This window comes from Simochromis diagramma, unplaced genomic scaffold (genome assembly GCF_900408965.1).
Source record: "Simochromis diagramma unplaced genomic scaffold, fSimDia1.1 OVJJ01000802.1, whole genome shotgun sequence".
Classification (NCBI taxonomy): Eukaryota; Metazoa; Chordata; class Actinopteri; order Cichliformes; family Cichlidae; genus Simochromis; species Simochromis diagramma.
The window spans coordinates 6,753,756-6,780,661 of record NW_024387492.1 but is presented as its reverse complement, the minus strand read 5'-3'; the positions used below and the strand labels follow the sequence as shown (position 1 = coordinate 6,780,661).

The window sequence follows — 26,906 nt, the reverse complement described above, 5'->3', positions numbered from 1 at the left end:
CCCCTCCTCTCTTTTACTCTCCTTTACGTTGATTTGGAAACACCAGTGAAGGGTGAGCATAATGTGTTATGTTTCGTTTGAAGTTTACTAATTATTTAGATGTATTTACTCTCCCACCTCTCGCCCCACCCTCCCCCAGGTAATAAATGGGCACATTATTCACATGTGAATTATGAACTGGATCAATCTAATAGTTCACATGTGGAAATGTGTGTGTCGGTGTGATTACTTGCGTGACCTCTGGGAGACACATGTTTTGGTAAACAGCAGGTCACCACATGTGTACTGTCATACGCTAATATGCAATGTGAATCGCTATATGAAGGGTTTCATTCCCAAGTCAAACTGAAAATGAAATAAAAGCTGGCAAAATCAGACTGATTTAACAAATCTTATGGGCTGGATTTTATTCTTGTTTTCATACTTGATTATATATTATGGTACTTTGGAAATTAACTCTTCATATGATCACATATGATGCAGTCTATCTTAAATGTTTGTTTGAATCCCCGATATTGAGTTTAAAATGATCTGTAAAATTGAGCTTTTGTCAAGCAGTTTGTTTTAAGCACATCACTTATACCTCCTCTTGTTCTTCCACTTTCAGGTCTCCAACAAAGGTAAGATGCACATTTAAAGTAGTCTGTTTTTTTCTTTAGCCTTTTATATTGTGAATCAGCACTGAAAGGGGGCTTGTCTGTCTACTTTCCAGGGATCTCCTACAAACAATGTGTCTCCAACGTCAACTCCAGCCAAATCTTCAAATGCTGTTCCCACATTGCAGCCTCCTCCTGGGGACAGTGCTGGCAGCGCTGCTGCTTCAGCTGCTCCTGAACCGGCCGAAGAGTAGGTTCCTATTTCTAGTAAATACCCCGCCAATACAACCTTTCAAAAAACATTGGATTTTGTTAACATCTATAAAATACCATATACTTACAGTGTATCTGTATTGTCAGTATTGCCAAAAGTAATCACCACCCATCAGAATTGATCAATCCAATTCCAGCATGGTACCATGATACGATGCCACCCGTGCAACATGTCCAGTGTGAAATTTCCTCTCTATGAAATATTCCACAGTCAGCTGTTAGTGGTATTTTAACAAAGTGGAAGTGATTGGGAACGACAGAATTTTAACAGACAGACAGAAATCACGAATTGTGATTTTTTGGTGTCTGCTTGCCCAGTTTAGTTTATAATTTCATTTAGTTCACATGTATAATTTGGATGATGGGTAAATGATCTCAGAAGCAAGACATTTCCCACGATGTTGTCTCCACTTTTTTTAGTGCAGCAGAAAATTTTCACTCAGAAAAGTGTGGTTAAAACTTTATCATCTTCCAGTTCATTGCTAGATCTGGATCCACTGGCCTCTACTGGCCCTTCAGCACCATCAGCTGCCCCCACATCTTGGGGAGGTAAGTGGCCCTCCTTCCTTTAGAACAGCTGCTGATATCATGCACATGGTTTTCGTTGCAGTCATTGTTAGAAAGAACGACAGGTAATCTAGTCCTTTTAGTGAACACGTAACAGTCTATTTTCATTGGAGTTGACTAGAGAATCAAATCAAATCTCCAGAACAAGACATATCTTCTCCCTGTTTCTTTGTTTTCTGCCTCCGTAGATCTTCTTGGATCAGGTGAGTGCAACTCCTCCTCTTTACTTCACCTGTAGGATCTGGTCCAGACTAGTCCATTCTTAAAACCTCCTCCAGGTTGCCTTGATTTTACTGGTTTTCTTGCTGTAATATGAAATTGAAGCAACCTGGAGGCAATATATTGTTTCTCTATTTAGAAAATATAAAAATAGACAACATTGCAGCAGTGTCACATGGTTACTTCCCTGTTTGTCTCCTCAAGCTGTTCTCTTAGTCTGAGTACTCTCTTTGTTTCTCTCTGCCTTCTCCCTCCCCTCCCTCCACATACTCCATTGTCTGTTTTTGGTTTATAATGGGGGCTATTTTTGTTGATTGCTTTTTAATATTTATTTCTTGGTTATGACTGGACAATGCTGGATCATTTGGCGACTTTTAATTTGTTTAAAAATACGGGTTTTTCTTCTTCTTTTTTTTGGCCACTTCTAAATGATCTTTATTGGGCTTTATTTGGATTGACCTTTCTTTTGGCTTTTTTTTTCTTCACTCTCACAACGGTGACTCCACTGGCTATTTTGGTTCCTCTTTTGTGGTTTATTTTGCCTCCTTTCTATGGGGATTTCAAACACCCCCGCTGGTACTGGAAGAAATGGGCGATTCCTTGCTATCTGAACCCACCCTCGCAGCTGAGCCCACCCCCTCCCTTGCAGCGGCATCGCCCACTCCTGCAGCAGCAGAACCTGGAGTCTCTCTAGCTCCTCCCACTAGCACAGCAGCTGCCACCTCCCCTGGCGCCGCCAATGTGGATCTGTTGGGAGGTCAGTGGGCTTCCAGAAAATTCTCTACGAAGGAATCACTCTGGGAAGCTCAACTGTAAAACCCATCACACGATATGATAACACAGACGACTGCATGCTCAAACACGTACAGTATGTAGACAGAACTTTGCTGAATTATGGCAGTTGTTGTCTGTCCACTGCAAGCAAAGTTGTATCATCAAAAACTCTCACTGCGTACTGGATTGATGCACATCCCTATCAACTGCCTTAAAATTATAGCCCCGCATTATTTAGTTATATTTAAACAGACTAAATACATTTGATTATGGATTAACCATTAACCAAAATATATACACTTAATAGCTTACAATGCTACTCAATGTTTAGAAAAACTTATCACATGAATTTTCACTTTTCATTTCCTAATGCCACAGTTCATGACAGTGTAGTAGTCCCTGCCTCTGTTAGCATCTTTTTGACGTTGATGCCCTAAAAACAGCAATTTATTAACAAGATGCTGATCGTAATTTTGGCCGGCATTGATATTACTCAGCGTTAAAAGAAGGTGAAAAGAAAGAAATGCTTCCATGCAGGTTGTGTAGAAAAGATGGTTTGTGAACTAGGGTTTGCCATTTTGGAGGTTACTATGTTCATTTTCTTGTGACGTTGTTCATTGTCATGTGAGGGTAGAGTTGGGGGAACTATCAGCTACCCTGCAGCAATGCTGACTTATTTCACAAGATTAATCTGTAACTTATCACTGTCTATACTTCAGCAGGGTTATTAAAAGTGTTTCTTAGTGAGGAGACTCAATAGGTGTGCCTCTTGCTTTGGGCTCACAGAGTGTGCACATTAGTGACAGGAACACATATTGGGTGAACATGAAGGGTCTAACTACAAGGAGAAGATTGCAAAGTTTCTTCTGATAGAAACTCTACAAGATTTACAAGAAACTGTAAATCCAGACAGTGTTACCACCACAGGCCAAAGACAAAAAAGCCGGCTGACTGGTTAGGTTCCACTCCCAGGCATGCGTGGCTGTGCTGAGTGGGGTTTTTCTCGTCATAGTTGAAAGGTTTGCTAGATAAAGATTTGGGGGCAAAATAGGGCACTGGTAATTTGCAGTTGATGCATCAAACCCTGTTCAATAAACTATCATTCTAGCATAGCTTTGAGAGATGTTGCATGCCAGTTGTTCTTGATCAGTTCATTGCTTGGCTGAATTTGTGCACAGCCAGGATTGTAGTTCTGGACCGTTGGCTTGCTTTTCCTGTGCTCCGTGACATAATAATAATCTACTGTATTACAGAGAGTGGTATAGTGGCTAACGTGTGGTATAAAAGATTTCCTGTGTCTGATCATGTAGCAACAAACAAAAAAATCAGTCTATTACTAAAGGTACTGTGCACTAAGTGGTGCACAGGGTGGTCCAAATGATCCATGAGCTGTTATTTCCACAGCACACCGCAGCTAAGTACAGTACTGCAATCGCAACTTTTGTTTCAAAATGTTACGAGCGGAATTGATCAGATTTGGAGAGGTACATGAAATCTTGTCACCATTCAGGGTTGCTCCTTCTTGGAAGAAATTTACTTGGGTAAAGTGTGTAACTATGTGGGCAGTAACAATGCTTTAGTGTCTTGAAAAGTGTCATTATTTAAATTACTAAAAGTGAAATTCTGATGTGAAAAATATCTCAATATAGAATTTAAATGAATGAACTAGCTAATATGATAATAAGAATGACTAACAAGCAGTTTAGTGATGAGTTGTGTTTTAATCGTTTATCGGTGGTACGCAGTTTTATGTGATGTGCTTTTTTGGGAAAGCAATCACATTTAATCACATTATTTTAATCCATACAAAATGTACAATCAGATTTAGACTTAATATTTCTACAGATATTCTCCACATACTCACCACATGTTCACTTTTGGTTTGTATATACACTGCTGCACTCATGCGTCCTGTTTGATAGGCCGTAATGCTTTTCTTTGATCTCTGAAAAGCAATTCTATCAAACCCTGTCACATGTCTACAGCTACAGATGGCAGCTGTAACACTTGTAGAGTCCTGGCTTATTCGGCTCTTTGTGCACTAGATTAATCCTTGCTGTAATGCCTCCTGTCTGTATTCCCATTTGCTCATTCACCTGTCAGTCATTGATGTCACATAACAGTTCTGTATGCTGCTGTTTCTAAAAGCTGAAAACAGCTTAAAAATGCTTCTGCAACTTAAACGCTTTAATCTTATGTTCTTTTTTCTTAATAGTCTTGTTTTCCTCTGGCTTTTTGACTCTCTCTTTTTTATCCTTATTTCTTCATCTGTCTCTCTCCGCGTTTCTGTCCTCTCCTGGGGTTTTGCAGAAGCCTTCGCAAGTCCTGCTCCTGCCGCTGAGGCCTCCGCAGGAGCAGCTGAAGGTGGAGCTGCTGCTACATCCACCCCAGCTGCCAACGCTGGAACTGGTGGGTGACCAACATCTGTCTGTGTGAGAGAGAGTGTGTATGTGTGTCAGCCAGTGGCATACATGAGAAAGCAACAACAACAAAAAACATGCAGTTAAGCAATTCTTTCTTTACATGTTTTCTGCATGAAAACATACAAACAATACAGCAAAGCAAGTTAGCTAAAAACTCAAAACCTCAACAGGAAAGAAGCTGTGAGCTAATTTGTGATGCTAATATTAGCTTAATCAGCTTTAAAGATTTGCTGGCTTCAACAGCTACATCTATCTAAAATAAAAACCAATTGTTTCAAAGTTGTTGTTTTTTGTTTTTTTTTTATTACACAGAGTAATAAAAAACCTACTCACAGTAGAAAAGGTACAGGTGTAACTATTAAAATAATGCTAGCTTTTGTTTGTGTACGTTGAGTCACGCTATCCTGGCTTTATATTTTCTCCTGTAACTTGTCAAAATGCGCATATTTATTTAGAGACTTAGACTTAGAGACTTAGAGCTTTTTATTGTCATTGTGCAGTTTCTTGCACAGAGAAATTTGGTAGCTGAACCACAAAGGTGATAAAGTAAGAAGAAGAGAAACCAATATACAATGAAGGCGGAAAATAAATAAATAATTAAATAAATAGAATAAAATAAAAAAACAGTGTACATGTATACATATGTGAGTGGAACTATATACATGGTGTATGTGTAGGAAACATTGAAACAGACTGGGACCAAAATAATTGCACATGAGCCAAAAATATTGCACAGAACATGGAAAGACTGAGATATTGCACATAGATGATCAACAGCAGTGTCAGGGTGGATGTGTTGGGGAAGTCTTTACACACTCTTAGTTTGCATTAAGAGTTCTGACAGCCCACGGGAAGAAGCTGTTCTTTAGTCTGTTGGTTTTGCACCTGATGGATCTGAGCCTTTTTCCAGAGGGCAGGATGTTGAAGAGGTGGTGGCTAGGATGGAGGTGGTCCTTTATAATTGCCCTGGCTCTGGAGAGACATCTTCAGCTGGCAATTAAGTCCAGGGAGGGGAGTGGACAGCCGATCACCTTCTCTGCAGTTCTGATGACCCTCTGTTGTACTCTGTTCTTGTCAACTGTTGTGCAACCAGCGTACCACACAGGGATGGCGTGCACCAGCACACTCTCGATAGTGTCACGGTAGAAGAATTTAATTGTGTGAGTCAGAGTTTCTCATCAATAATTACTATATTTTACTTACATGCTTTATTTTCCTAGTTAGGAAGGTATTCTTTCGACTTCTGTGCATTTCCGTAGTTTGAACTCAGAACATGGAGATAACATGGGCACAACAAAGAGTTGTTAAAATACAGGACTTTAATGGAATATATTGTTTGTTATGTTGTTTTTGTATTTCTTTTATTATGACTGTGAAAGAAGAAAATGTTATAACTTTACAGAGAAAGATGTAGATGCCTGTGGTTGTGAATGTGTAAAGGTTAATGAGGGTTTAAACTCACGTCTTTGTGCAGGTAGTATGGATTCATTCATCATTACTGCTTGGGTATGGAAGGGAAATCTTGTTAGTGGCGTTCAAGAGCAAGAATATTCATGCTTGTCTTTTGTCATCACAAGAAAACTTTAGACTTTCTGTTATGGAGAAGACTGCCTGGTTTTATTTGAAGTTCCTAACGTTATGGACTGTGAAAGGATTTAATATCCGCTCCAGTTGTTTGTCATTTTCTCTCCCATCACAGATGCTATTTATAGCTGTAACTGTTACGACTGACAGCAGGAGTATGTTGGAGCTCTGCACATTTTCACCTCCTATCATTCCCATCTGATGTTTTCCATTTCTCTGACCTCCTTCTTGTGGTTATTGCGGTACTCCTGTAACCGTTACATAAAACATACAGTATTGTGCAAAAATGTTGAAAAATAATGCAGTGAGTAGCTTCATAAGTTCACCCTCAGATCAGTAATTGTTGTGCTTGCACTTTTTCTTTGATGCGGCACCAGTTCTCAAAGGAACATTTTTCAAAGCATCTTGAAGCACTTGCTGCAGTTTTTCTGTGTCAGCCTGTCTCTCACTTTTCACTGTCTTTTTGTGTAAAGACAGACTGACGCATTGATATTGGGATCAGGCCTCTGCGGGGGACCAGATATCTAATGTCTAGAATTGACCTAAACCTTTGCTCAGTGCCGTATGTCTGCTCTCTTTTGTATCAAAGTCAATGTCTAACATTCCCCTTCTCTCAATGTTTTACATTTCTTTCCTACCCCCAACACCCCCCATTTCTTCCCAAAAGACCCCTTTGCTCCCTCAGATGGTAGCACCAACGCAGCGTCTTCAGGTCTAGACCTTTTCGGCATGATGTCAGTGGAGAGCAATAACCCGGCTAGTTCCCTGGATGCCTGTTTTAGCTCGGGTGTGCCCCAGCCCTCCCCTTCCCATTCCCCTTCACCGCTCTTCACCTCCTCATCCAACACCATCACCACCACTGCAACCATTTCAGCTCCTATTGCCGCCAGCACCACCAGCCCTGGGATTGACCTTTTCAGTGGTAAACATTGGAGATTTGTGTGATCCGGCATTAGTAACTATCGCATCATACTGAGGCAGGCTGGTGTCTTGACTCTGTGGTTTGAGGCTGTTTGCCATTTTTTTGTCATTATTTTTATGAGGGAAAATGTGCACATGTTTGCAGCTTTGCCTCTCCAGTTGAAAGAGTTTGAGCTTTTTAATATTCCTGTCTTGGGTGCGCATGTATTTGTAGATATCTTTGACTCCATGCCAGACACGAGCTTCTCCAAAACAGACCTCGCTCCCAGTGCTGACTTGTTTTCAGCAGGTACCCTTTTGCACTCAATCTGCCATCTTGCGCGTGCTCTTACTCTCATATCCTGTCTTGCTGTTTGTGTTTTTCAGCTTTGTCCTTGGCTTTGATCAGGGAAGAAAAGAAGGAAATGAGATTGCTCTGTTATGGGTCAGCTGAAAGCCACTGAGCTGTCTGAAGCATTTAGTGAATGACACTTACCTCTTTTCTTATTCCGGCATGTACTGCGTGCACTGAAACTGAACTTGATAAAAGCGCACTGTGCATTATAATGAATAGTTTCTGTGTGTGTGTGTGTGTTTAGTGTGTATTTGTGCGTGTTTGGGGTCTAAAAACATAATCTCCACCTTGCCTCCTCCAGCGGATGTGTTCAGCTCCTCTGCCCCCATCCTCTCCTCAGCACCCCCATCCAAAATTGACACAGGAGCCATCATGAATCTGTTTGGTGGTGGGTAACTCACATGACCGCCTCCCCTCACTCTGCCTCTCTTGTTCACGCTGAGGAAGCGAAGGACATAAAATGAAACAAGTGATTTTGAAACCATCAGGTTTTCTCCTTTATGATCATAGCTATTGCGATTGTTGCTGCTGTATATTTTGTTTTTGTTATTCATGTGGGTGGATACATTATTGGAGATTCGCACACAGATAGCTGAGATGAGTCAAAGTATTTATCAACTGCTAATAATGACTCTGGCTCAAGATTTTCTTCCTTTTAAACTAAAAGTGGCTACACTACTTCAGCACAATTATACTTGCTCTCATTTATCCTCTAGAAAAATAGGATTATGAGCACAAATCTAACAACTAAAATTCCTTGCTGTGTATATCTGAGTGTTACATGTGAAAAGGCCATTTTTATAAGCAGTGTGTGTGTGTGATGTTTTCATTTTCTGAAATCGAAAATCCTGCGCTCATGCTTTCAAGCCCTCTTTTCTAACTCTAAGCATTTTGTCTGACATTAATAGTGTGAAGCTGAAGGCTGATTGTTCCCCTTCTTTGCCTTAATGCTGCGATGGAAATGGCTCGACCCACTGCGACCCTGTCATGGAATGAATGGTGGACTGTGTTTATGTTTTTTGGTTGACCTGCCAGAGCCTACAGGAGGAGATGCCCCAGCTGCTGCTGCTGCCCCTGCTCCTGTTGCCCCCGGTGCTGAACTGATGTCAGGTAAATCCTCAGATGTGGAAGTGCCAACCTGAATGTGATCAGTGAAGGTTATATCATCATGTTTGTATGAAATAGTTCCCTCTCACTGCATGTATTGTGGTCATGGATGGATTTCATAACAGATATTATGAGCACAGGTCTGGAGGCTCCTGAGCTAAAGCCTCTGTATTAAGATTTGTTTTTGTCGAGTTTAAAGTGGAAATAGACTGATGGTATTGTTTTGTAAAGTCTGTAAGCGTGGAATAAAAGAGAGAACATTAACCAGAGGTCCTCACAGACTGACTGGATGGGGTCATGGTACCAAACAAGCACGCTCATTTATAGAATTCCCCACTCAACAATTATTTCAATGATGGACTCATGCGCTCCAAATATGAGTCTATATTATTAATATATATGCGGTAACAAACTACTCACTCATCAGAACTTCACCTTTCAGACCATGCTCTCAGCAAAGTCAGTGCTGCTCAAGTTCCTTAAGTCCAAAGTCTTCCCCTCTACTCTCCTTCCTCTTTTAAGGACCACTTTTTTTTTGCTTTGGCTTGCTAAACATAATTTATAATGCTGCTGCACAGAGGAGCTACTCTGTTTTTTTTCTGACACTTGCCAAAAACAAAAACAGTTGCATACTTGACATCAACAGGTTCACATGCATGTTCTGCAAATGACAGACAGCACAAAAGGATTTGATTCATAATATTAGTAATAATATATTGTTTGAATACAGTAAGGCTTTGGTTGATGAGTTAACATGACTTAAACATATTGTGGAACTTTTATGTGTTAATAGTTCTATCGACCTTGCTTCTCCTGTCTTTTGGGCCCTGGATGCCCTGTCCAAAAAAGAATAGGTTGGGGTTTCTGCTTAGCTCAGAGGCCCTAACCTGATCATTCATCCATGGCTACAGCTGTTCATCTTGTAATAACACTCATGATTCCTTGTTGTTGTCCTGCTAATACCATAATATCACTTTACAATATTTTACTAACACTTTCTTTGATAATTTTAAAATCGGTTTGCTTGCCAGACTAGCTGTTTCATGTCAGTGAATGTATCACTTACTGTTTCTATTAACTTTGGTAATGGTTAATGAAATAGTTTGCTGTCAGCAGCTTCTCTTTGGATTGTATTTATTAACTTTTAACAGCAACATACATCCACATTGTTTGTGCCACACAAAATGGTGCATGTTTCTGCTGGCTTGGTTTTTGCTTCAGTTTCATGATAACAGCATCACATTTTGCTTATGACGACTTATATTCTTCGGAAAATCCTCCAATCTTTCTCACCTTTCAATACTTGATCCCTGCTTATGTGGTTCCTGGTCCTCTCCTTTTGTGCTGCTGGTCTCATATTATATAACTAATGGTCTGCAATACTTCTGCTTTAAGGCTTAACTCTTTCTCTTTTCCTTCCTTTCTATCAACCATACAATAACCTCCTTAGAAAAAAAAACACTCTATTGAAACCTCATTGCATTTTCCCCTCTCTCTCTTTGGCATCTGTGCTTTTTTTTTTTACTCTCCTCTCTTTCTCTCTCCCTCGCTCTCTTTCTCCATCTGGCTCTTGGGCTGGCTCATTTCTTGCTTCCTGCCATTTGATTGGGTGAGTCCCCTTGCTCTTTAACACGCTAATTTCCCACAGTGCACTGCATTGCGGTGGTGCAAGGCAAGCTCAGCTGCACTTTCTCCTGAAACACCAGATGCTTGACGGTTATGAGGACTGTGTGAAGTAGCAGTTATTATTCAGTGCTTCTTTAGCATTTAACCCAGCTTCATTCTAGCTTCAGTGCTTCTGCCCTCATGCCAGTTTCTGCAGCAGTCACAAACTCATGGGAAAACTACATTAACGGTCGCATTCTTGACATCATGTTTGATGCTATGCAGAAGCAAGCTCAGGTTTATATCTGTCCCACATATATATGTACTTTTAAAGTTCTTTATCTTACTGCAATTGATCATAACAGATGTCTCCTGAGTCATATATTCGATTGTTTTATGTTATATTCTATTTCACATGATTGAAATTCACTAAGATTTAGTATTTTCCAAAAAGAAACCATATGTCGTATTTTAAATGAACCAACTCTTCCTCAGTAGGTTACATTTCAATGCTCTCTTTTCGCTGTTGTCATGGAGACATCTGTTGGTTGTCATGGTAATATCCCAAGTAATAAGAAGGCCTGCTCCTGAGTTGTAGTAGAGTGTGAGAATTGCTTGTAGTGAAGGATACTAATATCTCCCTCCCCTGTCCATCTTCTCCCTTCCCTGTTGCACCTCCTCCCTGCTGTAGTATTTGATGGCCTAGGGGATGTAATGAAGCCCACAGTGACTCCCCAGGCTGGGGATGTTGACACATCTATGGCTAACATGGCAAGTAGTAAGTAGAGTTTTAGATTTCTAGATTTCTGGACTATGTAATGCAGTAAATTAACATTTTGAGAAATATGCTTGTTTGTTCTCCAGCAGAGATTCTTAAATTGCAAGGTTTGCTTTATTTATTCATTCTAAATAAATTGTGAAAGGCTTGAGAGTTACTTCTTTACATATTAAACAAAAGAGAAAAGCAGTCTTGGGAACGTTAGATGTGCTGGCAGTCACATTTTCTTTTATATTTAACAGAGCCAAACCTATTTATGGTATACATGCCCAAAATGCTAACTAAGTAATTTGAATACTTAGAATTTTGTTACAATGTAAAACATTTGGGAATTTGGTGAAATGAATTTTATTTGAGTGGCGTACAATCATTACATTTATTCAATATTCAGTTCAAATCAGTTATATTTCTATAGGACCAAATCACATCAACAATCACCTCAAGTTGCTTTATTTTGTATGGTAAAGACTCTATAAAATTACAGAGAAAGCACCAATCATCAGATGACCACATATGAACAAGTGCTTGGTGACAGTGGGAAGGAAAAACTCCCTTTTAAAAGGAAGAAACCTCTGATAGCAGCCATCTGCCATAACTGGTGGGAGTAAAAGGATAGATAGATTCATTTTATATTCAAGCATACTTTTCTTAATGATTAATTATTTGAATAAACAAATCTTTTGATTTTACACATTTCATCTGTGTTTTATTCAAAATTGTTGCTTAAAGTTTATGAGGGCAAAGAGTCATTTTTTGAGTGTGTGACTCCATCTGACACTTAGTTCACAATAAAAAAAAAAGTCAAGTAAAAATAGCAGCAGTAGCTCTAACTCCCCTATAAACCACAAATATGTTTCTTTACACTTAAAATTATTTATGAAAGTAAATCATTCTTGTGAACTTTAAGAGTGCTTGTGTTAAAGATAAGCCAACTTATTAATCTTTCCACTTCTGTTAAAAGAAAGCAAAGAAACTCATCTACTAAAATGGCAAACATCTACTTTAACTGACTTTCTGTCTTGTAACTTAGAAATCACTGCAGTAAATTACAAGTTACAAATGATGCGACAGATTTTTTTGCAGTACCTTTTTTCTCTCTTTCTTTCCTTCCAAGATCTCACAATGGGAACTCCAGCGGCCCCTCAGGTAGCTCCCCCAAGTTGGGGTGCTCCGATGGTAAATGTTGTCTGTGTCTTAAAGCATGGAGTGGAGCCGCATGCCAGCGACAGATAGGGCAAACCTGTAGCAGCAGTCACAAGTGTCGCCTTCATCACCATATGGAAAAGAAACAGGAAAAAAAAAAAACTTATAACAAATGCTTATGTTTTGGAGATTTGTCCTCTTTCTTTTCAATATGGCCCAGCTCTCCAGGTTCCAGGTGTACCATAAAGCTAGGAAGCAGGGCATAAATTTAATTCAGCCTAATGTGTGTTTCTGGAATATTTACTGGAGAGTGATGAAGGGGGAAGTGATAGTACTGCATTAAGAAGCTGTTGCTTGGAAACAGCTATTAATTTTTGAGTTTTCTTTGAAACCTGATTGAGTTGAGGCAAACCTGGACATTGCAGTTGGTTTGACGCTTCCATCTGAAGGCTACACGAAACAAGCTTCACTGCTCTCTGAACCCCTGTTCATATGCAAATAGACAACAAAAACTGAAGATGAAGTTGGGCTTTCTGTTGTGGCGTGTCCTCGTTTCTTGTGTGCCAGCTTGTTTTGTCCAGCATTCGGTGTGTCTGTCCTTTTTTTTTTTACTTTAAATTTTTGTTTTCTGTGTTCATTTTGCCATATTTTCATCTGAAATGTAGTATAGTAACATCCCACCTCCTCCTCTCCATCCCCTCTCGTCCACACCTTTAGACCATACCCATGGGTGTCAGTCCTTTTATGGGGATTCACCCTAGCTTCACCATGGTAAGACCTCCAGTCCAGTCTAGTAATGCCCAGGCAGGACATTACTGGATAACTAATGGACAATCACCCCCTTTGAGTGGCCCTCACACACCCATAAAATAACAGACATCTAGTTTTATTGACTCTTTTCCATTCCATCAGGCTGGAGCACCAGTTGCTGGAGCTCCCATGATGCCAATGGCGAGACCAGGCTTCCCAGCCGCTGGGGTGACCCCAGGAGCACCGGTAACACGATTTTTTTTTTTTTTTTTTTTTTACAATGGAAAATATTATTATTTGCACAGGTTACAATGACAAAAGAAAGAATATGAGTGCTAAAATAAGGTGTTTTACAGATGTCTCCTGGAATGGCTCAGAGCCCCAGGAAGCCTCCACCACCCAGGAACGCTCTGGATGACCTCAATATTAAGGACTTCATGTAGACTGACTGATCCAGAAACCCCCAAGGTACACATCTTTACTGATAGTATGCTGAAACTGCAGATTCCTCTCATTACGGATAACATTCGTATAGTTTTTCTCTGTAGAACAGGCTGGGGTTTCAGCATAACAGTAATCTACAGCACTACTACCATCAGTTATTCTGCTTAAGATGTAGACATGCTTGTTGCTTGTTGTAAACCTGTTGTGCAATTGCTAAACTAAACTATCTCATATGTCATGAAATAGCAAAGCATAAGGAGCCTTAAACAATAACCACATGCAAGTTCAATTTGATGCTAGAAAAGTGGTTCCCAGACCTGAAGATAAAATTAAGGGTGGTTTTTCTGAGTTTTTTTTTTTTTTTTTTTTTTTTGTAAACAGACAGAAGTCTCTGGCAAATATCAAGATCTTTTCTGAAAGTAGACTTCACAAATTTTAAGTGATCAGCATTTACAAAACAAAATGTGCTAAAAGCTGCTTTGGATTGGGATCCACAACAGTACCGATAAGGTAAAGAAACCAAATGTGTGACGTTAGGGAAAACATCTTGTCACAGTTAAATCAGATATCACATGCCAGTTTCAGGCCGTTTAATAATAGTGTTAATAATGCAATATGTTGTGTCTGCTAACACATTCCTCTGACAGAAAGCTAAAACAAGACCATGTTCTTTCTCTCTGTAGGTTTGTCATCGTGTCTGGAGCTCTGTGGATGTGGATGTCTGCACCCCCCCCCTTTTTCTCAGCCCCTTCAGCCAGCCATCAACTCTTCGATCTTTGCCCCCCTCCCCCCTACCAGCCACGACCCCTGAAAGCAACCTGCCCTCTTTATCTAATGTTGTAGCACAACTGTGAATGTGAACCCTAGATACAGAAAAAGAGAATTCCGTTTATGTGTGTGTGGGTGTGTGTGTTATTCAGTGTTAACATTTACTTAATATACTACAGAAAAATTAACAAAAAAAATCAGTAAATGTGTATTTAGATTCATTCTGGATTTTGGCGTATCAGCTGACTTGGAATGGTGGATATATGTTGGTTTCTTTGCGCATCTCCCAGACGAGGACTGTGTTGTTCAATGTGGACTGTGTTCGGTGTAACTTCACTGGCCAACTCCCACTCCTCTATCCCTGTTGTTCAGACTAATACTGTTTATTGTCATTAAAGACTTGGTTGTACCCATATATATCTGATGGCCATCCATCCTACCTGTCTACTTCAAGTTTTTTTGGACAAAAGCTCCTTATCAAAATGTACTTAAACACCACTTGCACTGCAAATCTGGGCTTATCACTAAAGACATTAAACAGTGTTTCGTTTCATTTTCACATTATCTTTTTTTAGGGATTGTATGAAACATGCAAAAATTGACATATGCATTTTAGACTATTTTAAATGACAGATTATACATATTTTCTTTATTTTAAGTGAAAAAGTGTATCATATATTTTTAGTTACATTAAATTATATGGTTGGATAAAAATGCAAGTAGACTAAAAAGTTTCCCACTTTGTACATACCTCTGAAGCTGTAACAAATATTGAGTGGAAATGTTGCTCAGAGTGTGTGCTGTGTCGCCCTTTGCTGGTGTGGAGTGGTACTGCATCATGACGTGAAACAGGTGAATCTGGGAGGCACTCTGAAAGAGCTCCATTCCTTGTTTTGTCTCTACGTACGATGAGTCCAAGTTAAGGTGGAAACAAAGACACGAGGAAGTGTTTGTGATTGGCCTCAGTTGTTTTTGGGTGATTTGTGATAGAGCAGCAGTTGGTACATTTGTTCATGTGCTGCTAACGGGCTGACTGTAAAGCACTCGAGTATACGCTGGATGTTCTGTGTATTATTTCAAAAAGTGACTGTATCTTAATCCATTGTGGCATTAACAAAGTGTTGAAGGAAAAATAAAAATGGCACCTAAAAACAAGAAGAATGTGGATGAATATCAAAAATGAAGGATTCCTTTCTTTTGTTTTTTGTTACATGGATGGCATCACCCCCCCTCCCTCAACCCCACCTGCATGTGAGTCCAAATGAGATGCAATAAAAGACACATCTGTTGATCTCAGTGACCTCAGTTCATCACTTATGCCTGCTTTGGTTTCTATCAGCACTATTTATATTTAACAACAAAAAAAGTGTTTGTGACATGAACACTACCCAAAATAATGAAAAAGGAAACTAAAAAAAAATAAAAGGTGGATATTCACAATTAACAATTGAAGCACATATTGTTAGAAAGAGGGGATTCATGAGTTTCACATGGTTGCTGGTAGGTAGCAGTGGCCTTGAAAATCTAAATACGAAATTGCACAACAACAACAGAGGCTGTAGTGACTCTAGTCATGCTTGCAAAAGCAAATGTAAGTTGTGCTATCATATTATTAGATTCATATAATGAATCTAATATGATTGTTAGCTATCTGTCGCAGGGGTACATATTGAGCACTTGTGAACATTGCATGTTTTGCATATGTATACATTCCAAAAAAAAATAAATAAATCCCTTCTCACCCATCTGGGGTACTGCCTGGTGTGGTAGACCCCAGCCTCTATGGATCTTGTACTTAGAGCTTGTTCCTGTGCTGCCATGATTAGAGCCTCTTTGCTGTCTTTCACTTGATCTTTGTCCAGCCACTAGTAGGATTTCTGGATGTGAGCCACTTCCTCTATATGCTGGTACATACTGTGTCGGGTAACACACCTTATTTACTGCAGCGCTAGAGGCAGCTGTTTCACGGTGGCTGCAATGAGCATCCAGCGTTACCTTCAGGTGGTGCACTTTGAGAGGAGGTTACATGAAGTTGAAGCATGGCAGCTGTTGGTTCCACTGTGGCTGGTTTCAATGATCCTGTCCATCCCTGCTTTAGTGGTTCAAAACCTGGACGACGATCAGCACTGGATACGCTGCAAAGCTCACTACTCCTCTGAGGGCCAGAGGATTGCGGTGGTGTTCACAGGATTCCTGGTAGGATTTGTGGTATTTTTGTCATAGCTTTTTCATACATCAGTCTCTACAGAAAAATGAATCGGGCAGCCTTTTTCAACAATCCACAGACCACGAGACTGATTATCAGCATTGTTGTGACTGTTTTTGTTCTACGTGTGCCATATTATGCCATGAATATTGTGGAGATAGCAGCTGTTTCCCTAAATAACAAGCCCCTGCTGAGGTTTTGTGAGGACAACTGGGGCACTTTTGCCTCTGTACCATTTGTAAACAGTGCCGTGAATCCACTCCTTTACTTTTAACCCTCTCGAGGCAGGCGTTGCCCATTTGCAACAGTTGAAAACTAACAACCTGATTACCCCACATACATATTTTATGAGTTTTTTTTACTCAGAAGTACCACTGCAGGACTTGGTTGTGCATTAGCAACAAAAAGTTTAATTTGAGCCTGAGAGGGTTAATTGTTTTTTCACTCTTTGCCAAAAAATGCTAAATGTGTAATGGAAAAGATCTGAATTCCCCCAAATTGGACTAAGGCAGGGGTCAGCAACCTGGGAGCTGCAAATACTTTTTAACATCTAAAATGAAGATAACACTTTTTAATAAAGCAGGATTCTGAGATAAGATATTGTGGTGAACTCCTGCAGAGTGTGCCGGGGTTCTTCCTGTGGATGTCTCATTGATTCCTTGGAAACCTGCTTATCTTCCCGACTTGTTCCATCATTTGAGCTCAAAGCGGGGGGAAAAAATGCAAGGGCAGGCTGTATGCAGGTACTCATCTACATCCCAATCTGGCATATAACAACTTTAAGTATGGGGTTATCTGCTGCTTTTGCAGTTAAACTGTGAACTTCAAATTCATGTTAACTGGCCTTTTTAAGTGTGTCCTGTCATGAGCATGTTATTACCACACGCACAAGACCAGAGCAGATCTAACCTGTTTTGTTTTGTTTTTTTAACACTTGTTGCTTTATTTTACAGCCAGCCTTACTGCTACATGCAACAATGGTTAATTCATTCCACAAGCTCGTCATGATCCACACCTAATTTAAATGGAAAATGTTTGCATTAGCATAACTGTTTCTCTGTTATTAGTTCCTCTTTGATTCATCAAAGGAGAACAGCTTGCTCACCATATCATCATGACTTGTTCAGTGCATGACAGTCAGCAAGCTTGAAACATACCACAACTCGGCTCCACCATGGTTACTTATAACGACAACTCCTCTGCTGGAAATTCATCTCTAACCTCTTTGGACTCCAGAAGTCAGATTCCGGCAACAGTGCTGTCCATCTGCTTCCTGCTGGGATTCCTTGGAAACATCGCTGTGATGATTCTCAAGCCAAACTGGGAGAACATGTCCAGTCTGAGCCAGAGTTTAATGCTGAACCTGGCTGTGTCAGACCTGCTCTGCATGCTTACCATTCCACTGTGGACATACTCGTATCTCAATAGTTGGACCTTTGGGGTTGAGGCCTGCAAGCTGGTAACATACCTTGGCTACTGCAGTGTTTATGGCAGCCTACTGACTGTGACTGCAATGAGCATCCAGCGTTACCTTCAGGTGGTGCACTTTGAGAGGAGGCTACATGAAGTTGAAGCATGGCAGCTGCTGGTTCCACTGTGGCTGGTTTCAATGATCCTGTCCATCCCTGTTTTAGTTGTTCGAAAGCTGCACAAAGATCAGCACTGGATACGCTGCAAAGCTCACTACTCCTCTGAGGGCCAGAGGATTGCGGTGGTGTTCACAGGATTCCTGGTAGGATTTGTGGCATTTTTTGTCATAGCTTTTTCATACATCAGTCTCTACAGAAAGGTGAATCAGGCAGCCTTTTTCAACAATCCACAGACCACCAGACTGATTATCAGCATCGTTGTGACTGTTTTTGTCCTGTGGGTGCCATATCTTGTCATGAATATTGTGGAGATAGCAGCTGTTTCCCTACATAACAATCCCGTGATGAAGTTTTGTGAGGACACCTGGAATATTTTTGCCTCTGTAACATTTGTAAACAGTGCCGTAAATCCGCTCATGTATGCCTTTACTTCTAATCATTTGTTCACTCTTTGCCAAAAAAGTGCTAAATATTTAATGGAGAAGTTCAGAATTCTCCAAAAGCTGCCTGAGTTATCAGATATCACTGCAGAAACTGCTCAGTGATGAAGGTGCTGTGGTACTGTGTTTGTCACAGCAAGCTGTAGGTATTTGGTGGTTTAATGATGACATTTTTTCTCACATCTGCTGTGTACTGATTAAAGCTGGTCCTCACCCAGAGCTGCAAAACAACATGTTTGTATAGAATGCAATGTTTGTTGACATGGAATCAGGTAAACATTCAAAACAAAGTGCCCAGTATTAAGTGATATACGTATATTTTACCATAAATTATAGTCTAATCTCCATAGTTTTTAATCTTGTTTAAATCATCATTATAATCATCTTTAACTGTTACCATCCCCTATTGCATGCCATACTTCAGACATCAAATGCATACAAGTAGATCTTAAATTTCCAAAACCAAATCAATTAGCTTTGCAGAATAAACCTAGCCAACCACCGACCCTGCCAATGCTGAAAGCAGCCTGTCCAAAAATCACGAGTTAACAAAGAAGGAATGAGTAGTATATTTCATAATACTAATCCTAATACTAATGATGATAATATAGTTTATAGTTATAATTCACAAAGAAAATGTAAGTTAAAAGATGTTTAGTTGTCTTTTCTTTCTTTACTTCTTTTTTACATTTAAATATTATTATGTTTATTATTCTTTACAAATGCGCCATATTGTAGTGGTTGCACAATTGCCCAGAAAAAGATCCTGCGAGAAGGCGCAGTGCTCTTCTGTTGAGTTCCCCCATCTCATTAGGTCTATTATCTCCAGCTGTGCACTTGTTATCGTATCCCCTCATTCTCATGTATTTATGTAATTTTTTAATTCTTATTATTATTAATTTTTTTTACGGGGGCGTCCTTGCTGATTTCCCCGTGTTCTGGAATTTTTTTTACTAATCAGCATAAATGATTGCTTTGAGTTTACTCCAGCCTCCTGTGTTTTTTTCATCTGGGTCAACAATAAGCAGCTTCCAAGCAAAAACAAAACCAATAATAACAAAAAAAACTTTCCAATTTATTTATTTTCTCCTTCCTGTGTAAAAAATAAAATCTTTTATTAAATAAAGATGTATTGTGTTGTTTAGAGAGAGATCTGACAAGGGTTTATCTCATGCTTTTGCAGTTCAAAATGTCAGTTGACAGGAATATAAATGTATCATTTGTGAACATATTTAGAGGAATATTTTCGTTTTTTGTTATTTATAATTGAATGCTGCTTCATATAAGTAAATAAATAATACACACACACACACACACACACACACACTTGTTTTTATATCTTATTGAGGACATCTAACAATCAAAAATGAATGCCTAACCCTAACCCTTAGGCACAACCTAACCACAACCTAATTGTATAACTCTGATACTAAAACCACATCGGAGACGACCATTTTATCTGTTTTACTGTTGGTTCAAATCAGTATATGTAAAGCTGCTCAAAAGATGAAATGTTTTCTTGTATGTTTTTTTTTTTTTGTAAATGAAAACATGTACGACGCTACTTATCTTTTCTCTCATCACTTGTGAAATCTGTCCCTGCCTTCCCTGTTCCAGCAAATTTTTGAACCAATTTGACCTACGGGCACATACGGGGTGCATGGATGTGTGTTGTCTTAGTCTCCAGTTATTCTTTTGTTTTGTCGTCCTTTGGAGCTTTGTGACATAACCCTGACTATGTGTATTTCCTGGTGATTTCTTGTTTTTTTCTGGGGGTTTTTTGGATTCTCTTCCAGAATTCTCTGTGTTTGTGGAGCTCTGAACTAATATTCACTTAATGAGTGTACTCCTCCCTACAGTTATTTGCATTCGGGTCCATGATAAACAGCTCACACAGGTTACATACAAAAAAGGGTCATGCAAATACCCATGATGAGGAAAAATGCAAAAACCAAAGAGCTCTTGGATGCAAAGAAAACCAACACATTCAAAACAATAAAGCTTTTGTTAAAATAAGAGTTCAAAGAGAGGAACATGGGTATGGGTTTACCTTGCACTTTTGCAGTTAGATACCAGGCAAGAGTCAGTAGTTTCAGCAGTTTCTGCTCCAGAGATTTTGATCTTTTTTGATGATCGGACCATCGCTTTGTTAGTCTGAGTCAACCTTTCTCTCATTACAGGGTAACATGATGGTAAACTGATCAAATTACTAAAAGCAAATGTAAAAAAAACAGACCCCACACAAGAAGGTCAATATCCAATTATATGACATAAACTTCAATGTGTGAAAAATAGTGTTCAACATTTTAGGTGTAATCAAAGTGTGTTCTTTTTCTCAGTAGTTCAACATGGAGACCTACGATTTGGTTCATGTGGGATACCTCTGAGCTCCATGTATGTTTGCATTGCAGGTCACATTATTAGTAGAGCTCTTTGTGTGAGTAAGGGGATGTGGGTAAAACCTTGGATTTTGTTTTTTTCTAACTCAAGTCCAAGTTACACAAACAAACACAAACAACGAACTATATCCTGTTCAGATAGGACTTGTTGGTGGAGACCACAGAGCCAAGCAACCTCTTAATTGAAATGTAGTTCAACAGCACAAAAACTTTAGGCTTTAGGGTAATATGTCAGAATTGAAAAAAAGGCTGAAGATCTGACGATATTCCAGAGTTACAAAGCTAAAAAAAAAGGACAAGAAACTGTATCCTTTTCAGATAGTCCAAGACAGAAGATATGTTTGCTTTTATTTTCCACCCCATCTCAAACTAAAAGAAATTTTCCATTTCACCCAAGACATACAAATGTGCTACTAAATGCAAAAACCAAAAAGGAAAATCCAAAAGATTCCTACTAGCAAAATAAATGAATAAAAAGATTCAAAACTCCCAGTTATTCGTGTCCATATTTCCTTTTGTGGAAAGAGTTATGCAAAATTCTGAAAACATGGTGGCAGGTGTCTTTGGGATTTTGCATAGCTCACAGTTTCCTTGTTATCAGTTCCTCTTTGACTACATCAAAAAACAGCAACTTGTTTACCTGACTGCACATTTATCGTCATCATCACTTGCTCAGTACACACCCGAGCAAGCAAGCTTGCAGCATGGCACAACTCAACTCCACCAATATTACCTATAACATCTCCTCCTGTCCTGGATATTCACCTAGTTTCTTCTTGGAACCCAGGAGTCTACTTCCTGTGGTGGTGCTGTCCACCTGCTTTCTGCTGGGATTCCCTGGAAACATTGCTGTCATCATTCTCAAGCCAAACTGGGAGAACATGTCCAATCTGACCCAGAGTTTGATGCTGAACCTGGCTGTGTCAGACCTGCTGTGCTTGGCTACCCTCCCAATATGGATTTACTACTTTGTCTGTAGCTGGACCCTGGGCCTGGCGGGCTGCAAGCTCATGTCATACCTCATGTACTGCAGCGTTTATGGCAGCCTGCTGACTGTGACTGTGATGAGTATCCAGCGTTACCTTCAGGTCATTCACTTGCAGAGGAGTTTACCTCAGGTAGGAGCAAGCTTGCTGCTGGTTCCGCTCTGGCTGTCTGCAATGATCCTGTCCATTCCTGCTTTAGTGGTTCGACAGCTGGTAGAACAACCACATTGGTTTTATTGCAAACATCAATACTTCTCAGAGGGCCAGTCAATAGCTGTGTTGTTGACAGAGATACTGGTTGGTTTTGTTTTATTTTCTATCATTGTTTTTTCATACATCAGTCTCTACAGAGAGGTGAATCGGACAGCTTTCTTCAACAATCAACAGACCACGAGACTGATTACCAGCATCATTGTGACCTGTTTTGGCCTATGGGTGCCATATTTAGCCATAAATGTGCTAGCAGTGGCAGCTATTTCCCTAAAAAATGAGAGCCTGCTGAAGTTTTGTGAAGACACCTGGAACGCTGTTGGAACACTAACATTTCTAAGTAGTACCATGAATCCACTCCTGTACACATTTACTTCTATTCATTTGTCCACTCTGGGCCAAAGAATTGGTAACCAGTTAAGAAGGACGTTCAGAAATCGGTCTCGGTCAAGAGATGTCACTGCAGGAGCAGCACCTCATTGATATAAGCTCCCTGAGAAATGATTTTTACTCTGCTGATACAAACAGTGTGTGGTCATCTCTATTTGTCACAGCAAGCTGTTGCGGATAATGGACTTACTCGTTGAGCTGGTTCTCAACCAGAGAATTCAAACAGCATTCAAAAAAATCAAAGTACCTATTAAATGACATCTAATTACATATAATTTTTCCTTAACTTATATCATACTCTCCAAAATATTTTTTCACCTGCTATGAAGGCTATGAGGCCCATTAACTGACTCTTATCGACTGTCATCACTCTTATGATCATACTTCAGATTGGGCTTTAGATTAGTTGTTAGCCAGAGGACCTGTGTAGCATGTCTCCAGCTACATGAATTCCTTAATCTTAACCAAGCAAACTACATCCAGCTACTCCAAAGAAGCCTGCTGAGACAACTAAGCCACTCAGGGCTGCTACTACTATTGGTTTGTGAATTGATGCTGAAATATCAATTATAATACCAGATATTTATGTTCTAGAAATAATCTAGCTCTTATCTAGAAGTTCCCATAGTAAATTGGGGAAAATTTGTAGTTTATGATTAACAGGAACATAATGGAAAGCATCTATATTATCTGCATTGTCTAAATGATTGGTAGGAACTACTTCTTTTTCCGCCTCTCATAATGATATCCTAATTTCGACTGTCTAAATGCATCACTGCTCATGTGTGCTCACTCAAAATGTGGAGCTGCTGGCAATATGTAGCACTGTAGCTGAATTTTGGAAAGTGACTTGCATCTGGGTTTAGGTTTTTGCCTCACTACAGCCTGTACATACTTATAGTTATAGCATATTCATAACATACTTACTCATAACAGCACTTCTGGATGGATGCAAACTGCATTTCGTTGCCTTGTGCCTGTGACGTGCAATGACAATAAAGTTTAATTCTATTCTATTCTATTGTATCTGTGTTTAAATGAGTGAATTCCTGTTAAGAGACATACTCTAAAACACTTCTTCAGTAGAGAATCAGAGAAGAGAAACACAGAACTTCTTGCTAGCAAGGGCAGCCTCCAGAACTGAGACTCGCACTGAGGACTGCCCTGGTCTTTATTTATATACTTCAGTGAGCGCTTGTTCCTTACATTGGAATGTGGAGGTGTACGTGTGTGTGTGTGTGTGTGTGTGTGTGTGTGTGTGTGTGTGTGTGTGTGTGTGTGTGTGTGTGTGTGTGTGTGTGTGTGTCAGAGTGTGACCCCATAAACGACTTCCCTTAACCTGCTGGTCTGGAAAATCCAACAGTTCATCTATATGTAAAAAAGGCACTTAGACTAAAACTAACATAGCTACGTTAATCCTACTGTAAAACAATAAAACAAGGTACAACCTTTCCCATGCTCCTAGGATGTGGGGGTGAACGCCAGAACACACTGGAATGTTACAGACCTCCTAGGATGAGACATTCTTTCAATATGCCACCAACTATATACTTCTAAACACAAATGATTACATGCAGTATTCTACCATATGCAAACTTATATCATTAAAAGATTATACTGACTACTAAGTACAATTTTCCATTGACAATTCCCCACATCCTTAAAACCACAGATTTCCTTTTTTTTTTAAATCGTAGAGCATTAAAAGTGGATTATGTAGACTAGGTATCTTTAAAATATACAGGGCACTCTCAGTAAAACAACTGCTGTAGGCTTGAAAAATCCCAAAATACAACGCAAAATATTTTGTAGATAAGATAGCTTTAAAATAATATGGATCTATAAAATCTAAAAAGATGTTTCTCAGCTGTATTATTATTTTCATTCAGTCACATTTGTTTTGGATTGGTAATTGAATATTTTCAAATCTTTTTTTTAAATTTCTTCTATGATAATTATTCATAATTAAACAATAAGAACAAGAAGTCCCATGTCTTGTATTCATTAGAAAAGTTACAGTTTGAAATACGCTACTTTTGATTTTCCAAACACAAGTTGTTGTACTGGCATCGGATCAGTACCATCGATACAGCCTGAATTTGACTTGCTATTAGATCGGAATGGAAATCAGTCACATCGTACATCACTAATACATATCTATGACAGTGACAACAGCTCATACTTACCATTCAGTGAGCTCATGACAACCAAAGCAGCTTCTCCACATTTTTAATTTTCTTCTTTCTCGATTTTAGAGGCTTGTGTAGATTCTGAGTTAATGTAATTTTTTTTTTACAGTATAAAGTGATTTGAGACAACTGCTCCTGTGATTTGGTGACATATAAATAAAACTGCATTGAAACTAAACAGAGGTGGAAACAACAATTAATGAAAAAAAATGAATAAATGTTTGCTTTGGAGCTCCTCCTTCACCAGAATTGACCATCTTTCTCCATTCTTAACAACAGAAAGAGTTAGAAATAGACAAGAAGAAGGGCAGAGAGGGTGCTGCACTGACACTACAAGTCTATAAATCATGTCATCAGTTCAGTTCAGTTTTATTTACATAATGCTAAATCACAATAACACTCACCTCAAGGCGCTTTATATTGTAAAACCCTGCAATTATACAGAGAAAACATCAACAGACAACAAGTATTAGCAAGTGCTTGGTGACACTCCGTTTTAACAGGAAGAAACCTCTGCAAAGATGCTGAAACATATAGGAGGAGTTTTTATAATATTCATTACAATATGAGGTACTGAAGTTAAATTTTAAATATGTTGAAACGCAATACTGAAACATTCAAAATAATATAAAAATTAATAAAGGTATGTTACAGGCTTTGATTTTAGTGATTAGTCAGTTGAACAGCCACATTTGTCAGAAACAATTTAACAGTTGTTTAGCACAACATGCATTTATTTAAAGGGAGAAATTTAACAACATCATATCATATATATTATATTATTGAAACACCTACCTCCATGGTCAAAGGAGCTTGCAAAGAAAAGCGTCTGGACTTCTTTAAGTTGCTTGAAGACGTTTCACCTCTCATCCGAGAAGCTTCTTCAGTTCTAAGGTCAAATGGTGGGGAGTCCCAGATTTAAAACTAGTGGGAGTGTCCCCCCACAGAGGGACAAAAGGACCCCCTGATGATCCTCTAATTGCCTGAGCCAAGGTGTGAAACTGGGTGTGGGTCCCAATCAGCCAGAGTTTCGGGTGAGCTCATTGTGAAACCTGGCCCCACCTTATCATGTGATTTCCTGAGGTCAGATGGCCCAGGACGTACACCACTTTGTATTGGTCTTTCACGTGGAATTGGGTATCATTCCAGTGCTGATTTACTCTGTCCTCAAAAGCTGGCCCATAAGTCTGGGCACAGACTGCCCAAAAAAATGAAAATAAATGTTCATTATCTGTATGTAAAACATTCTTTGCAAATATTCTACGGATGTATTCATGTAAATAAAACTAGTGTGACATTTTTTAGCAATGAAATGCAAGAAATACAAAACTATCAAAAAAAAGTAAATCAATAAAGAAATAAATCAATAAATAAAACACAAAAGTATTTTTATTTAAATTATTTTCATGTTGCCTTGAAACAAAATACCTCCCACTGCTGTTACTGGAGCTTACAGCAAATTACCAAAACTTCTACATATATTTATGTTTCATGCTTTGGAGAGGCAAAGTATGAAATAAACAGGGTAGACCAGTATTTCTAGTTTGCTGTGATACTGGGTTGCATCTCCCTTCAAATCAGCTTTGTGACAACTGGTCCTCAACTGTGAAAATATTGTAGATGTTTGTTGAAAAGGAGACATCTCAAAAGACTCAAACTTTCTAATGAATTGGATACAATCTTACCTTAAGTTAGAGTATAATATCAATTAGATTTTTTTCCTCACCTGTGAAAGTTTTAAGCAGATAAACAGAATATTATTGATTGTAATCACTTTCCTGATCCTATGTCTGTGTAGGTTGTCAGTCATCCAGGTCATGATAATCTAAGGAGCTTGGAAAGAAAAGCGTCTAGACTTCTTAAGTTGCTTGAAGACGTTTCACCTCTCATCTGAGAAGCTGCTTCAGTTCTAAGCTCCTTAGAGTTTCATGATCATACTTTATTGGGCATTGAGGTCACAGGGCTGTGTCTCTGATACGCTTGTCTGCAGTACGGGGGCCCCACAGAGAACTGTGCTGGCACCGTTCCTCTTCACCCTCTACACTGCAGACTTCTCCATCAACTCCCCACGCTGCCACCTACAGAAGTTCTCTGACAACTCTGCCATAGTCGGCCTCATCACAGGTGAGGATGACTCAGAGTATAGACAGTGGACTGGACTTTGTGGACTGGTGCCAGCAGAACCACCTGCTGATCAATGCCAGGAAAACC

The 26,906-nt window shown here is 39.3% G+C and overlaps 3 protein-coding genes across 9 annotated transcripts in view; all 3 read left to right on the top strand.

The window, feature by feature from the left end:
* snap91b (synaptosome associated protein 91b) overlaps positions 1–15,553 on the top strand; it is a 30,710-nt gene extending 15,157 nt beyond the window's left edge. Inside the window, exons 11-23 of one of the 7 annotated variants that reach the window (XM_040017219.1) lie at positions 47–52; positions 608–620; positions 713–846; positions 1,345–1,418; positions 1,625–1,639; positions 2,242–2,412; positions 4,740–4,838; positions 8,727–8,801; positions 11,095–11,181; positions 12,296–12,357; positions 13,237–13,320; positions 13,431–13,542; positions 14,202–15,553. In XM_040017219.1, the coding sequence (XP_039873153.1) occupies positions 47–52; positions 608–620; positions 713–846; positions 1,345–1,418; positions 1,625–1,639; positions 2,242–2,412; positions 4,740–4,838; positions 8,727–8,801; positions 11,095–11,181; positions 12,296–12,357; positions 13,237–13,320; positions 13,431–13,517 (907 nt within the window). In that variant the 3' untranslated portion in view covers positions 13,518–13,542; positions 14,202–15,553. Of the gene's footprint in view, positions 1–46; positions 53–607; positions 621–712; positions 847–1,344; positions 1,419–1,624; positions 1,640–2,241; positions 2,413–4,739; positions 8,802–11,094; positions 11,182–12,295; positions 12,358–13,236; positions 13,321–13,430; positions 13,543–14,201 lie in introns of those variants that run through there. The other 6 variants (XM_040017224.1, XM_040017222.1, XM_040017223.1 and 3 more) reach the window with 6 other exon arrangements.
* A 103-nt stretch (positions 15,554–15,656) lies between these two features.
* Positions 15,657–21,460, top strand: LOC120724810 (C-C chemokine receptor type 8-like). Its single transcript, XM_040017230.1, has one exon. It carries the CDS (start codon positions 17,667–17,669, stop codon positions 18,624–18,626), a length of 960 nt encoding a protein of 319 aa, XP_039873164.1. The 5' UTR covers positions 15,657–17,666; the 3' UTR covers positions 18,627–21,460.
* Positions 21,461–21,467: 7 nt separating this feature from the next.
* On the top strand, positions 21,468–23,434 carry LOC120724809 (leukotriene B4 receptor 1-like). The gene has a single exon (XM_040017229.1). It carries the CDS (start codon positions 21,625–21,627, stop codon positions 22,597–22,599), a length of 975 nt encoding a protein of 324 aa, XP_039873163.1. The 5' UTR covers positions 21,468–21,624; the 3' UTR covers positions 22,600–23,434.
* The last annotated feature ends 3,472 nt before the right edge of the window (positions 23,435–26,906 follow it).